The sequence below is a fragment of the Herpailurus yagouaroundi genome, unplaced genomic scaffold (genome assembly GCF_014898765.1).
Source record: "Herpailurus yagouaroundi ecotype Mexico unplaced genomic scaffold, PumYag 160, whole genome shotgun sequence".
Lineage (NCBI taxonomy): Eukaryota > Metazoa > Chordata > Mammalia > Carnivora > Felidae > Herpailurus > Herpailurus yagouaroundi.
Genome location: NW_024412401.1, coordinates 25,617,841 through 25,634,243, shown reverse-complemented (window position 1 = coordinate 25,634,243; position 16,403 = coordinate 25,617,841). Strand labels below are relative to the sequence as shown.

The 16,403-nt window shown below is 36.5% G+C and overlaps 1 protein-coding gene across 1 annotated transcript in view; it reads right to left on the bottom strand.

Moving 5' to 3' along the window:
- Positions 1 to 16,403, bottom strand: part of STX17 (syntaxin 17) — a 65,635-nt gene that overhangs the window by 12,322 nt on the left and 36,910 nt on the right. The window contains exons 4-6 of the mRNA XM_040481816.1: positions 9,278 to 9,503; positions 846 to 961; positions 715 to 765 (exon numbers count right to left, since the gene is read on the bottom strand). Of these exons, the coding sequence (XP_040337750.1) occupies positions 715 to 765; positions 846 to 961; positions 9,278 to 9,503 (393 nt within the window). The remainder of the gene's footprint in view (positions 1 to 714; positions 766 to 845; positions 962 to 9,277; positions 9,504 to 16,403) is intronic.

Genomic DNA, 16,403 nt, shown 5'->3' with positions numbered 1-16,403 from the left:
TTTAATATTGGCTCCTTAATGCCTACAAATTAAAGTTAAAATTCTTTGGTGTGGCCCGCAAAACCATCTCAATCTGGCTCTCACACTCCCTGCTTTGCTTGCCCATAGTATCTCATCCTTTGGTTTTATTGCAATCCTGGTCATTCTTGAAAGGCCACACACTTCTCTATTCCATGTCTTCAGCTGTTTTCAAAGGCACCCCTCCCCACTCCCATCTATGGACATTGTACTCAATTTTCAAGGCTCAAGCAAATGCTACCTATCTTGTGAAGATATCCTTAATACTTCTACCTCACAACCCCTGCCTCCCTCCCTTGGAATTAAATGCTTCTCTTAGGGCTGATAACACTTTCCTTCAATCTCATTTTTGCACTTAACAATCATGTTTGAAATTTCAGTTTTTGGGGTCCAAGCTTATCTCCACCCACTGTAAATCCTTGAAAGCAGAGAACAGGTTTCATCTATTTCTATAGCTAACCTTGTCAGACCCCTGGTGCCAAGGATCTAACACAATACCTTCTATATAACAAATCTCTGACAAATGCTTATTAAATTGATTTGGAAGCTGAGGACTGTTAGACTTTTACCCAGGGCTCAATACCAGTCTTGAAAATTGTAACTTCTATTAAAATTCTAATAAAAAGCCTAGTAATTGATAAAAAGCCTCTTATCATACTTATCTAACATTTCTAAGACAAAAACTATTATACTTACATTCACTAGGAGAGAGAAATCAGTGACCAGTTGGCTAAGTTCAATTAAGTCCTTAAAAAGAGAGAGAGAAAAAAAAAGTTACTTATTTTTATGCCTCACAGCTACCAAAATGAAAATAATTTTTTACATACCGCTTCTAAGCTTTCCCATGATTCTGCAGCATTTTGATCTCGAGGAATTTCAGGCAACGCATATACCTGAGTCATATTCTGAGGATCATCTTCAGCCTCAGCAGTATGAAATGTTCCTGAATGAACATAGCCTCATGTTTAGGGTTTATGTGCTTTGTTAGAAAGTGGATAGCATAAATCAACTTTATAAAACAATTTCCATGTAAAATGCTAACTGAATTCAGACTAAAAGTAAATTGATTGTTCTATAAAAATAGATTTATCTATGGCAGATTGTTCAAAAGTTAACTTTTTTCTTTAATTGTTCTACAAAATCACCTCGAAAAAAATGGCTACAACAAATGCCATCTACCCAATCTGAATAATTAGAGCTAGATGTGGAAGAAGCACTGAAGAAGAACTATTCTATTTGGCCAACATTCCACACAGAGATACTCAGTAGAAATAGGTTTCACATTTTCAATGCTAAATCATTAACCCTTTCTTTGGGTATTTTAGTAATAAATACCAGATTCATAAGGTGTTAAAAGTAGGAAAGTGATGTGTTTTTTTGCAATGAAAATCATTTTGGGTAACAAATTTGTCATCAAATGAACACCACGTGGATCTTTTCATACATATTGTCTATCCTTCTCCTCATTTTTCTAGGCCATGTCCTAGAAAGACATTGCTTTTGTCTTTTCTGAGTCTTAAAAAGTCACCATGGCACTTGGGTAGCTCAACTGCTTAAGCAACTGACTCTTGGTTTCAGCTGGGTCATGATCTCACATTCGTGAGTTCAAGCCCCACATCAGGCTCCATGCTAACAGCATGGAGATTTCTTTTTCCCTCTCTCTCTGCCCTTCCCCAGCTTTCTCTCTCTCTTTTCCTACTCTCTCTCTCTCTCTCTCAAAAAATAAACATAAAAAGTCATCGACCCACTAAGGGCTTCCTCATTAAAACTGCTATGATGATGAATTAATTTACACTCCAAACTCTACCATCAAGTCTTTATTTCCTTGTATTGGTTTTACCATTCATGCGTTAAACTGATACATACAGAATGTCTACTAAATGCCAATCAGTGTGCTAGGGTACTACAGACACAATGGTAAACCATAAAAACAGTTCCAGGGAGTCAACATAGTATAATGGTTAAGAGCATGGACCTAGTCAAAAAGACCTAGTTTAGAATCCAGGTTTGGCTATTTATTAGCTCTTTGACTCATTTTCCTCATTTTAATTTTTTTTTAATTTATATATTTTTGAGAGACAGAGCATGCATGTGCATGCATGCAGGGGAGGGGCAGAGAGAGAGGGAAAGAGAGAATCCCAAGCAGGCTCCACACTGTCAGCATGGACCCCAACATAGGGCCTGAACCCACAAACCATGAGATCATAACCTGAGCCTAAATCAAGAGTCGGACGCTTAACTGATTGAGCCACCCAGGAGCCCCTCCTCATTTTTAAAATGAGGTGAATGAAAGGGGTGCCTGGCTGGCTCAGTTCAAGAGCATGCGACTCTTCATCTTGGAGTTGTGAGTTTGAGCCCCACGCTGGGTATAGAGGTTACTTAAATGAATAAATAAAAACTTCAAAACATTAAACGATAAAAATAAAAATAAGGTGATAGATATTTACTTTGCACTGCGCCTGGCTTAAATATTCAGTACAGATGGGTTAATAAATAGTTACTACTAAAATAAATAGCCATTGCTACTGCTGCTATTATTAATGGAGCTTACCATATTATGTACAATACAGACATGTTAACAGGCAAGTTCAGTATAGTCTGATAAGACCTATGGTATGAGTAAATATGGAATGCTATGTGAGCACAAAAGAGAGGTACTTAACCTAGACTTAGGGAGGGGAGACTAGTTGGAGGTTTTGAAGCTGAAGGCTGAGGATGAACAGAAATGACATAGGTGAACCCAGGCAAAGGTGGAGGGAGAAGCAGAGACTATTCAGGTCAGGGAGAATAATATGTGCATAGGTTTGGGAACTGAAAAGAATTCAACTGAAGGGCAGACTATTAAAGAGAAAAGCAAAGGATGAGGAAAAAAATCTAAGGTGACATTATTCATGGCATTATAAATTATGTTAAAGAATTTTGTTTATCTCATAAGATCAATATGGAACTATTAAAAGGAGTTGGAGACTACTGGGAAGCTGGAGGATGCCATAATCAGATTTCAGATTTAGAAAGCGAACCATAGCTACAGGGTGAAGAATAGATTAAGGATGAAGTTGAAAGGTAAAAAAAATTAGAGAGCAGAAAAACCAATTGGGAGACTTTGCAGTAAGTCCAGTGCAAAATGATGATGCTCTAGGACAATGGCAGTGGAAATGGAAAGAAGAGATCTGAAGGTCTAATTTCCTTTTGTCCCCCTTACTTCAAGCTCAAAATACCTACCACTTTAATGTTATCTGACCACCTACTGTGTTGGGTACCAGAAATAAAAAAGTAATACAAAGTAGATGCTCTTAAGGAACATATTCTAGAAGAGTTACACATACAAAGAGATAATCCTAAAACAATAAAAGAGTACAATGGCATTTAGATAGAGGGATATAGATACATACAGTATTTTGAGAGTTCCAAGTCTGGGATGGCATCTGACCCAGCTTGGTGTGGGTGTGCAGTTTATGAAATAGCTTCCTAAAAAAGGTGATCTTACAAGACAAAGAAAAAAGGTCTTCAAAAGAACAAACAATATAGCTTAACATAAAAATCAGCAGGTTGGTCTTGCCAAAGGATAAAGCAGAAGGCACAGAGTTACAAACACAGAACATTAAGTAGATGTTTAGGAGGGGGCTTGCAGGCCAGTTAAAGGCTTTGGACTTTATCTGACAGACAGTGGAGAGCTACTGAAGTGTTATAAGCAAGGACATGACATAGTGACACGTGATACCTGATCCACTCCTAAAAGTCATTGTAACTCTTTAAATTCACCTTCTCGATTTCTTTTTTCATCTTAGTCAATAATTGATGGCATGTTATAAAACAGCATTACTATTTTACTTTTGAAACTTATGAATGTTTTACCTCTTGAGGAAAATAATCTGAATTGTTTAGGAAGGGCATAGTAGTTGATTAAAAAATATTTTGTAGGCTTATCAGAATTGACAGTGTTCTTTAAAAAAAATTTTTTTTAAATGTTTGTTTATTTTTGAGACAGAGACAGAGTGTGAACAGGGGAGGGGCAGAGACAGAGGGAGACACAGAATCCGAAACAGGCTCCAGGCTCCAAGCTGTCAGCACAGAGCCTGACGCGGGGCTCGAACCCATGAACTGTGAGATCATGACCTGAGCCGAAGTCGGACACTTAACTGACTGAGCCACCCAAGCGCCCCACAGTGTTCTTTTAATTTTGAATTTTAACTTCTCTGAATACATTTCCTTATCTTACAGGAAGAGCAAAAACATCAGATACGGAGTAGATTTTACATTACAACATTATGACAAGTATCCAATATTTTAAAAGCTCTCTAGGGGCGCCTGGGTGGCGCAGTCAGTTAAGCGTCCGACTTCAGCCAGGTCACGATCTCGCGGTCCGTGAGTTCGAGCCCCGCGTCGGGCTCTGGGCTGATGGCTCAGAGCCTGGAGCCTGTTTCCGATTCTGTGTCTCCCTCTCTCTCTGCCCCTCCCCCGTTCATGCTCTGTCTCTCTCTGTCCCAAAAATAAATAAACGTTGAAAAAAAAATTAAAAAAAAAAAAGCTCTCTGATTTTTACAAACGTTTAAAAGAGTTACTTACCCTATGTCCTAACATAGCACATAAAGACACTTTCATTTTCATGTCAATCAAGATAAATGAATTACTCTAAGACCGCTCTTCCACTTAATATTTCTATTGTAATAAGAACTCCACTTCTTTAATAAGATGATGAATAATGATAACTTTGTTATCATTAACAGACCAAATGTAAAGCAGAACTTTATAAATAGAACACCCACTCTATGGATTTTTATAAGCCATAACCCTTATTCTATTACAGAGGATTTAAATGAAACTGCCAGGGTATACAACAAAACGAGGGGAGATTGTCATACATAAATTCTTGACCTAAAAATTGAAGGGGTGGGAAATGTTTGGTATTTTAAGCAAACATAAAAGATTCCCCTTTGTAAAAAATAAGAAATGTTTAAGTCACTTACGTCTCACTTGAAACCAAACTGCGTATGCATCTTAGTTCAAATGGAGTCTGAGAACAAAGAAATCTGTTCTATTCCGGGGAAAATCCTGCTGTAAACTTACAACTCTGAACATCACTAATCAATGTGAGGCATAACTAACAATTAAGAAAGAAACCCTTTAATATCTACAACTTCTGTAATTCATTTATTCCAGCTTATATTAGAAATCAGTACCTCAGTGAATATTTATTGACTTTGAACTTTCATAAATTACTACAGACATGATGAGGGAAAACACTGAGACAGATTATAGCTGCAGGAAAGAAGGATGAAGAATTTATCCTGTCCACAGAAGTGAAAATTGCTATTGTTTTATATGATGAAATAATCTAAGATAGTTCCATCCACATGACAACTCCAAGTGTAAAGGGCAGGTAGAATACATACACGTCGCACCACTGTTTTTCAAACTCCAGTTTTAAGACCGTATTATTTACTACAAAACCTTATTATTTACTACATTATTTATTATTTGTAGTAAAAATATTAACATATTTTTAGTTGTTAATAACACAGACATAAGATTTTTCCCTTCTCTTTATACGTCCAAACATTCTTTGTCTCTCTCCATATTTCATTGAAAGGCAATGATTCTACTAAGAATTACAACACAACATATAAAAAGTTTCCACTAAACTTCACTATGTTTGGGAAAGTTTCATTATAAATCTAAATTAATTTAAAAGCATTTCCTGAATTTTTCATTTTCTGACAGATTAAAAATAGTGAAATTAATCTACTGATCATCTATATCAACTTATCTATCAAAATAAAATGACTTCTAAGTCACGGCTTAACTTAGTGGTAAAGGAGGATTTTTAAGAAAATTAAAGCCAATAGAAAATATATCTTCTGAATAATATACAAAACTATCCACGTGTTTCGCAAAACTGTTCACCACATGTATATATACCTGTGATAAAATCTGATATTTCATCAAATTCAATATGCAGTCTGAAGTTCCCAGCAGTTTTAAGATTGGATTCTTTTCTTTTGTGAATATTTGTTTAAAATGTAATAAGATTCTGTTCCTATTGCACTGGTGAGCTGCATGTGCCGGATGGGGAGTAAGAAAGACAATGATTGAGAGAAGCACTGATTCACTCTGTATGACCTGATACACCTTTCTAAATACAAATCAAATTTGTAGGCTCATCACTTCTCTTGGTGGGAAGCAATGCTAAAAATGAAACTAGACACACAAGTGAAACAGAAGGGAGCTTCTCAGATCAAGCAAGATTGGCAGAGAAGATTTGCTTTAGGAACTCTCAGAATCTGGACAAAAGAAACAGCAAAATCATCACAGCTTCCTCCTAAACTTAATAAGCTTCTTTTACTCTCCAGAGAACATAAAACATCCTATTCTACTTGTTATTTCTATCTGTAAATGAAAAAACTATTTTTGTATTTCGATCTCACTCATGGAAATGTGGCAACATTGCTCCTGAATCTCTGCTGATATTTCCAACCAATTTATTTAGAATCAGATTGAATTTTTAAAGGAAGAAGTATTTTAAGGCACTTAACTTCTATGCAAATCACATTTTTCTGTATACGCTGTCACTACTATAATGAGTATCTAAAGCAAAAACAAAGAAAAACCAGAAAGCACAGATAAAAACATGCAGGATGACAGAAAAGAGTCCACAGCCAGAAGACCACACGTGGAGTGAACCGAGTTCCTACACCACTATTAAGGTCTTATGTAAATTAGTTCCTTTGTTTTCATTATTCTCCACCTTTCCCATTCTCTCAATTATTTGTTAATAATATTTCTGGATTTAAGGCAACCTAGTACAAACTCTCACAGTTGGTGAAATACTCAGGCACTTGGTGAGAGAGTTCATTTAACTGCTTAATGTTGGCAATGGATTCAAAGTCAAAGCGCAATCTGACCATTTGGAATTTGACATTCTACTATTGTTTTAGGCACAAATTAGGTATTTTTTTTAATATAAATGGGTTGTCTCAATTTTTTTTTTTTTTTTTTTATAAATGCTAGAGGTTTAATTGGGTAGTTTCTCCTGGTGGCAAGTGATTAGGTCTTTAGCTAATTTGATGTTCCATGAAATGAGAAGTTTGAGAATCATTACAGATGGAAAATCCTCTGTCTCTGCCCCAATCTTTTTCATTTTCTCTGTACACATGTTTCCTCAAATTTTGCCAATATCTAATATATAGTTTTAACACCAGTTTCATACAAAGATATTTAATTGCCAGCAAACTGGGTAAACTGCGTTTTTCTAATAACCACCCAGTTTCTCTGATGATATTTAAATCCAAGTCTGTCGAGCCCAAACAGTCCTGACAGAAACCCAAATAATGCAATAAAAAAATGCAAATGAAAGCAAGTATTAGAATAGTATCATATTGTGAGAAACTGTCAGAACACAAAATTTTTGTTTCCTAGGTAATTCGTAGTGATGGGCAACTCAAAACTAAATAGCAAAAGAAACTGATGTCAGCAACTCTTTCCAGAAAATCCAACATATCTTCACTGTTGTTACCGCCATCACAACTGTCACAATGTCTAAGTGGGTAAGCTAGCTGCTTAATCACATGGAAGCCCAATTTCTCTAAGGCAAATAAAGTATCAGTTCACACTAAATGATATGAACAGCACTTAGCCTCATCAATACAGTGGTGATAAATATATATGGACAGAATAATGTAAACAGTAACTGGTTAAAAACTATCAAAAAGCACTCTTCCCAAATACTCTTCAAGCAAGGGGCTGAGTGTTAACACTTCCTTCTCTCCAAAACAACACTTTAGGTACTGGTTATCACAGAGCGTAGTGAGTATGGCACATCCGAAATTATAAAATTGTCTCCAAAAACATATTTATTTATTCACATTTATGAAACATTTATTAATGGCCCGCTATGTGCCAAGCACTACTATATGCTACGTACTGAGGATACAATAAAAGTAAGATTACCAAGAAAATCTGGATGATGGCCTAAATGTTTCCTCCAATTTCTAAATTTGGACTTCCCTATAAATTATTGGGTCATTAGTACTGAAAATATAACATTAAAAATAATCTAATTTTGGAGACAGGGAATGGTACAGGAGCCTCCTACATAAATGAAAAGAGGAAAACTCAGCAGGTATAATATCCTTCAGATTCTATTCTGATTTGTAATTTATTTATATTCCACTTTTTCCACTAAGATTTAAGGCAACTTAGAACATATGTAAAATGTAACAAGATAGCATAATTAAAGGGAAACAAAGAAGGAAAAATGAAGGAAGCAATTATAAAACAAAGCCAGGAGCTAAAAAATTGGCTTTTGGTAGTTAAAAAAAATTCAGATTTAAGCTTTCCAGTAAATAACTCAAGTAGAGAAACCTTATCAGTTATGCCATCCAGTACCCATAGGATTAAAAAAAAAAAGACCAACTGCTTTCAAGTACTACTACATATTAAACCAAGATTTTTTTTTTTTTTTAGTGGTCTTTATAAAGGTACTACTATCATGCAATTAACAATTATCAATTACATCCTTAAAAGAGATATAATGACAAGTTTTACCGGACTGTTTCTTTTTTTTTTTTCAACGTTTATTTTATTTTTGGGACAGAGAGAGACAGAGCATGAACGGGGGAGGGGCAGAGAGAGAGGGAGACACAGAATCGGAAACAGGCTCCAGGCTCCCAGCCATCAACCCAGAGCCTGACGCGGGGCTCGAACTCACGGACCGCGAGATTGTGACCTGGCTGAAGTCGGACGCTTAACCGACTGCGCCACCCAGGCGCCCCTGGACTGTTTCTTAAAGTATCACCTCATAAAAGCTGATAGCATGACCCCCAATGCAGATTTTCTTTAATGTCATTAAACTCAGAAAACTGAGCTGGGAGATAGATCTAACATCCACTATGAAAGAAAGTCAGAACGCCAAAGAAAGAGGTGTGCCTGATCAGGCTACTCCTGCACCAGGAGATAAAAGGGGCATACTCTGCAATCCAGGATGACATTCTCCTTAGGAAATATTATAACATTTGTTTTCATTATATAGACAAATAGGTACTTGAAGCCTCGAAGTTCCACTCTATACAGCACAGTCTTAAAATCTTTATCCTGCAAAACTTCTAGGGTATGCATTTCTAGGCACATTCAGGGTTCAACAATTCAGTAGACTGAAATAGAAGGTGATCCCTGGAGACTCACATATCTGCAACAGCTATACAAGATGGTGAACTTTAACTAAATGCATTACTATGATCAAAAATAAGACTTAGTACATTACCACCAACAGTCATGGATCTGGTCAAAGAAGGTTGTAATAAAGTTTCTTCATCATTAAATTGTTTCTTAAGTTCTTCTACAGATTCCAGATGGAGTTGAAGAAATTCTGCTGTTGCTGTTGATGCTTCTTCTTTAACAGGGTCTATCATTCTCTTTAGAAGTACTAGGTCATCCTTTCGGACTTTCAAACAAAGTTTCTCCATTTCTCGGATATTGGAACGGAGTTGCTACAAAAGAAAAAAAAATCATTAAAGCCACCATCTATTAATATGAAATATCTTTATTGTCAAAAGTAATCTGTGATAATGCTTGTAAATGGAAATAATACAAGTATTCTCTACGGCAGAAAGTATACCTTTTTTAAAATTTTTTGTATCTCTAGCCAAATTGAACTTCATGAGAACTCACATCCAGGTACTTTGAGTTTGTTTAGCATTCTTTTCCTTCATTAAATGTTATTATTATAAATAACACATGCTCTTCATAATAAATCAAACACTGTAGAACATATCTAGACAAAGTTGATGCCCGCCTTCACTGATCCCACCACCTCTCTTTACCTAGTCCTTCCACACATTTCCCACTGCTCATGCAAACATTAACATACATAGCCTTTCTTTTCACACACGCAAAAAAAGGATTACACTGTGCATAATAATCCATAATTTGTTATTCCTCACCCCAATAATATAACAATACCACCATGGATATCCTTCCATGGGTGTACCATATTCCACAGTATAGATGGAAAATAATGTATTCAATGACTCCTCCAAGTGATCAATAGTCATTCATGTTGTTTCCAAAACAGAAGTCCTTGAATATAATCCTAATATACCATAACAGTATATATCACTATTATAGTATATCCTATTATACTATACTTTGTAGGAATGATTTCCTGGGTGCCTGGGTAGCTCAGTTGGTTAAGCATCCGACTTCGGCTCAGATCATGATCTCACAGTTCTTGAGTTTGAGTCCTGCTCTGGGCTCTGTGCTGACAGCTCAGAGCCTGGAGTCTGCTTCAGATTCTGTGTCTCCCTCTCTCTGCTCCTCCCCCACTCGTGCTCTGTCGCTGTCTCTCAAAAATAAATGTTAAAAAAATTTTTAAAAAAATGATTCCCAAAAGTGAGAGTACTTAAAGGATAATGTGCATTCTTATTTCAATAACTATTAACAGTGTTTTCCTACCAGTAACAAATTATACTACCACCAAAGTATGAATGCCCATTTCCCTACATACTGCCAGTTGTACATGTTATCTCACTGTTGTTTTAATTCGCATTTCTGAGTGTTGCCAGATTTTTATCCAATGATTTCCCTCTCTTTTTAAAACCATCTACTGACATAATCATGGGGCACCTGGGTGGCTCAGTCGGTTAAGCATCTGGCTGTTGATTTTGTCTCAGGTCATGATCTCACGGTTATGAGACTGAACCCCACATCTGGCTCTGTGCTGTGAGTGTGTGGAGCCTGCTTAAGATTCTCTCTCTCTCCCTATGACCCTCTCACATGCTCGCTCTCAAAAAAAAAAAATCATCTACTGACATAATCATAAATTTTCCTCTAAGGTGCTTATATAACGAGCTACAGGCAGGTTTCATGGTATAGAGCCATCTTTATACTTCTGAGATAAACTCTTTCTAATCACATATATAATTTTTTTGATTCAATTTGCTAATAATTTATTTGGACTTTTAACACATCTGTTTGTTGTGCATGCATGTGCACACATGAACGGTGTGTCTATATTATCTCTCTCAGACTTAAGGTCACTTTAACAAATTTAAGGTTGTGCTAGTTTCACAGAATGAACTGTGGAGCTTTCCATTTTTTCCAATAGTCTATACTCCTGAAAAACATAAAATCCAACTATTCTTTGACAATTAAACACAACTAACTTGCAAGAATGATCTGAGTATGATGCTTTTAAAAATTATAGATCTCTATGGGTATTGAGGAGGGCACCTTTTGGGATGAGCACTGGGTGTTGTATGGAAACCAATTTGACAATAAATTTCATATATAAATAAAAAAAATTATAGATCTCTATATTATATTATTTATAATATATATTAATATAACAATTTTCATATAACATTTTAAATTCTTCTCCCCTGTTGTACTTCCACAGATACTAATGCAAATTCTGTATAATAGGACAAAATGTACTAATTTCTTTAATTTCTCAAGTACTTACTCTGAGTGAAGTGTTACATTCCATATTACTACATTCCACATTATTACATTATAGGAAAATCAGAACAAAGATAACTTGTTTAGGATTTACTTAATTATCTAGCAGCAAAGTGCAGTTAAAACCGAGGTTTTTTTAATTAAGTTTTTATTTTAATGCCAGCATAGTCAATACAGTGTTAGTTTCAGGTAAAGAATACAGTGATTCAACAATTCCATATTACACCCAGCACTCATCACAACAACTGCTCTCTTTAATCCCCATCACCTTTTTCACCCATCCTCCCAACCCACCTCCCCTCTGGTAACTATCAGTTTGTTCTCTATAGTTAATAGTCTGTTTCTTGGTTTCTCTTTCTCTCTTTTTCCTTTGACCATTTGTTTTGTTTCTTAAATTCCACATGAGTGAGATTATATGGTATTTGTCTTTCTCTAACTTATTTCACTCATCATTAATCTAACTCCATCCATGTTGCTGCAAATGACAAGATTTCATTCTTTTTTTATGGGTGAATAATATTCCTCTGTGTGTGTGTGTGTGTGTGTGTGTGTGTGTGTGTGTGTATCACATCTTCTTTATTCATCTATCCATGGATACCTGGGTTGGTTCCATAATTTGGCTATTGTAAATAATACTGGTATAAACACAGGTAAATGTATCCCTTTGAAATAGTGGATTTTAAAATTTTTTGTCCTAATGTTTGTTTATTTTTAGGAGAGAACAAGCATGAGTGGGGGAGGGGCAGAGAGAGGGAGGCAAAGGATCCAAAGTGGGCTCTGCACTGACAGAGAGCCCGATGTGGGACACAAACTCATGAACCATGAGATCGTGACCTGAGCCAAAGTTGGACGCTCGATGGACTGAGCCACCCAGGTGCCCCTGAATTTGCATTTTTGTATTTTGGGGTAAATACCCAGTTTGCATTCCCACCAACAGTGCACAAGGCTTCCCTTTCCTCTGCATCCTCATCAACACTTGTTGTTTCTTGTGTTTTGATTTTAGTCATTCTGACAAGTATGAGGTGATATCTCACTGTTGTTTTGATTTCCATTTCCCTGAGGATGAGTGACATTCAGCATCTTTTCATGTGTCTGTTAGCCATCTGGAGATCTTCTTTAGACAAATGTCTGTTCATGTCTTCTGCCCATTTTTTAATTGGATCATTTGTTTTTTGGGGTGTTAAGTTGTATCAGTTCTTTATATTTTGGATATGTCATTTGCAAATACCTTCTTGTATTCAGTAGGTTGCCTTTTAGTTTTGATGACTGTTTCTTTTGCTGTGCAGAAGCTTTTTATTTTGATGTAGTCCCAACAGTTCATGTCTTTTATTTCCCTTGCCTCCGGAGACATATCTAGAAAAATGTTGCTCTGGCCAATGTCTGAAAAATTACTGCCTGTGCTCTCTTCTAGGATTCAATGAAAACCCCGGTATTCTTAAAAGTCCAGCAATCTTTCCATTAAACTATAACCACAATTCCTATCTATATGGTACCTTAATATAATCTAAACTATCCATTTTATTCTAGTAAAATGAAAAACAATTCTGAAGGGGCGCTGGGGTGGCTCAGTTGGTTGAGTGTCTGACTCTTGATTTCATCTTAGGTCATGATCCCAGGGTCATGGGATCCAGCCCTGTGTAAAGCTCCTCTCTGAATGTGGAACATGCTTAAGGTTCTCTCTCTTCCTCCCTCCCTCCCTCTCGCTCCCTCCCTCCCCCCTTATGCTCTTCCTCTCTAAAATACATTAAATTTTTTAACAAGTTAAAAAAAAGCAGGGGCACTTGGGTGGCTCAGTCGGTTAAGTATCTGACTTCAGCTCAGGTCATGATCTCGCAGTTCGTGGGTTCAAGCCCAGCGTCGGGCTATGTGCTAACAGCTCAGAGCCTGGAGCCTGGTTCCAATTCTGTGTCTCCCTTTCTCTCTGCCCCCCTCTCACTCCAGCTCTGTCTCTCTCTCAAAAATAAATAAACGTTAAAAAAAATTTTTTTTAATTCAAAAAAAATCCAGAAAAAAATAGTTTAGCTGCAACCTAATGTATCTTGTAAGATTTTCTGGGTGGATCAAAAAGTTGTGTCTCTATCCTGTCATGATTCTATACTTCCTTTAACTTTATGTCACTCTTACCATCCCAATGTGAACTGCAAAACCTAAGGATAACTGAACTATAAATTAAAAATATGTGACCTGCAATCATTAACATGGAGAAATCATAGAACATACAGGCCTATGTTATCATCTAGTACAACCTTATGATTTTACAAGAGAGAAACTGGACTCCAGATGAGCACAGTGGCAGAATTAGGTCTAGAGCAAGTCCTGGAACAATATTATTGCTAACACACCACCATCTCTTGGCAATACAATTCTTTTTTTTTTTTTTTTAAATTTTAGAGAGCACAAGCAGGGGAGAGGGGCAGAGAGAGGGAGAGAGAATCGTAAGCAGGCTCCACACTGAGCACAGAGCCCAATGCAGGGCTCGATCCCACAACCCTGGGGATCATGACCCGAGCCAAAATCAAGAATGGTATGTGCAACCAACTGAGCCACCCAGACGCCAACGGCTGTATAATTCTCTTCCGAACTACAGTTGTAAAGCTTGGTTACATACTTGCCACATAGTCCATAAAAATATTTTAGGCAATATTATCTTGGAGAAGCATTAAAAAGTTTCTGCAGCTAATGACTATTTGCCTATGACATAGTCTTACTCTCTTACAGAATTTGTGCATCTGTTTATGCCCCAGTCAAATTATAGTGTCCAGAATTCTATTACTATGGGTGGAGGAGAAAATGTTAAGAGAAAGAAAGAAAATATCCATTGAACTCTATTTCTGATACTATACTAACAAAAACACAATGGCTGAATTTTTATCAACACTTACTATAAGGTGTCTGTTGTACTAAGTATTTATCTTCTTCATCTTGTTTTACCTTCACAACTTACTTCTGAAACAGGTATTACTATCATTCTCATTTTAAAGAAGAGGAAATTAAAGCAAGAAAAAATTTTGAAAGCCCAGGATTACACTTCTAATAAAAAGTACAGCCAGGAATCAAATCCAGGCTGCAGAGCATGTGTTCTGAACAACTTTTCTACATAGCTATAATATCCAACAGAAATATAATGCAAACCACAAATGTAAGCCATATATGTAATTTAAAATTTTCTGACAGTCACATTAAAAAGTAAAAAGAAACAGTTGAAGTTAATTTTAATGTTTGTATTTAACTCAATATATCCAAAATATTATCAACATGTAATCAATATAAAAATTATTAATGAAATATTTTACATTTACAGCACGTCTCAATTCAAACTAGCCACATTTTAAGTGCTCAATAATTACATGTGGCTAGGAGCTAACATATTGGACAATATAGCTATAGAGTCTCTCCAAAATCAAATAAAAGTAACAGGATGGCAAAACCGTATGTGAAAAATATAAAGTGGGTCTTTCTGCTTCTGGGTATAGCAAACTAGATAATTCAAAGTAACCCTCCCACCAATGACTAGTTAAAAAGCTGAAAATCACAAACAAAATTCAAAGGCATCAAAAAGCAAAGAAGACAGTAAGAAATGTATAGGTCTAGAATTAGACAAAAGTGGAAATCCAGAGAGGTAAGTCCTAAACTCAAGGCCACATTTGCTTGGGGGTACTTGCTTACCAGAGTGTTTGACAGGCTCACAAATTTCTTCTTTTTTTTTTTTTAATTTTATTTTTAATTTTTTAAAATTTACATCCAAATTAGTTAGCATATAGTGCAACAATGATTTCAGGAGTAGATTCCTTAGTGTCCCTTACCCCATCCCCCTTCCCACAACCCCTCCAGTAACCCTCAGTTTGTTCTCCATATTTATGAGTCTCTTCTGTTTTGTCCCCCTCCCTGGTTTTATATTAGTTTTGTTTCCTTCCCTTATGTTCATCTGTTTTCTCTCTTAAAGTCCTCATATGAGTGAAGTCATAGGATTTCTGTCTTTCTGACTAATTTCACTTAGCAAATACCCTCTAGTTCCATCCACGTAGTTGCACGTGGCAAGATTTCATTCTTTTTGATTGCCGAGTAATACTCCATTGCATATATACACCACATCTTCTTTATCCATTCATCCATCGGTGGCATTTGGGCTCTTTCCGTACTTTGGCTATTGTTGATAGTGCTATAAATATGGCGGTGCATGTGTCCCTTCAAAACAGCACACCTGTATCCCGTGGATAAATGTCTAGTAGTGCAATTGCTGGGTCATAGGGTAGTTCTATTTTTAGTTGTTTGAGGAGCCTCCATACCGTTTTCCAAAGTGGCTGCACCAACTTGCATTCCCATCACAAATTTCTGAGTAAAATACTCAGTGCTGGGGCCTGCTAAGTATAAGCACTATGGTGCTTTGAGCTGGGATCTGAAAGAGCTGTACCCTGAGAGTACAGGTGATCCTAAAATCAATCAGCCCTCAGGTGAGCTACAGTTTGGCTTCCAGTCTTTTGGGTAGTGTATAAAAACTTCAATGCCTGGGGGCGCCTGGGTGGCGCAGTCGGTTGAGCGTCTGACTTCAGCCAGGTCACGATCTCGCGGTCCGTGAGTTCGAGCCCCGAGTCGGGCTCTGGGCTGATGGCTCAGAGCCTGGAGCCTGTTTCCGATTCTGTGTCTCCCTCTCTCTCTGCCCCTCCCCCGTTCATGCTCTGTCTCTCTCTGTCCCAAAAATAAAATAAAAAACGTTGAAAAAAAAATTTAAAAAAATAAAAATAAAAAAAAAACTTCAATGCCTGAAACCATATACAGACAAGCATGGAAAATTAGTACCCTACTCTCACTCTTAAAATAAACTTTAAGAAAAAAATAAACTTTTTATTTAAGTAAAAATAAATAAATAAATAAATAAAAGTATGGGTAAATCTAGATGACCAGTAACTATTCTAAAACAGTAATAATCATAC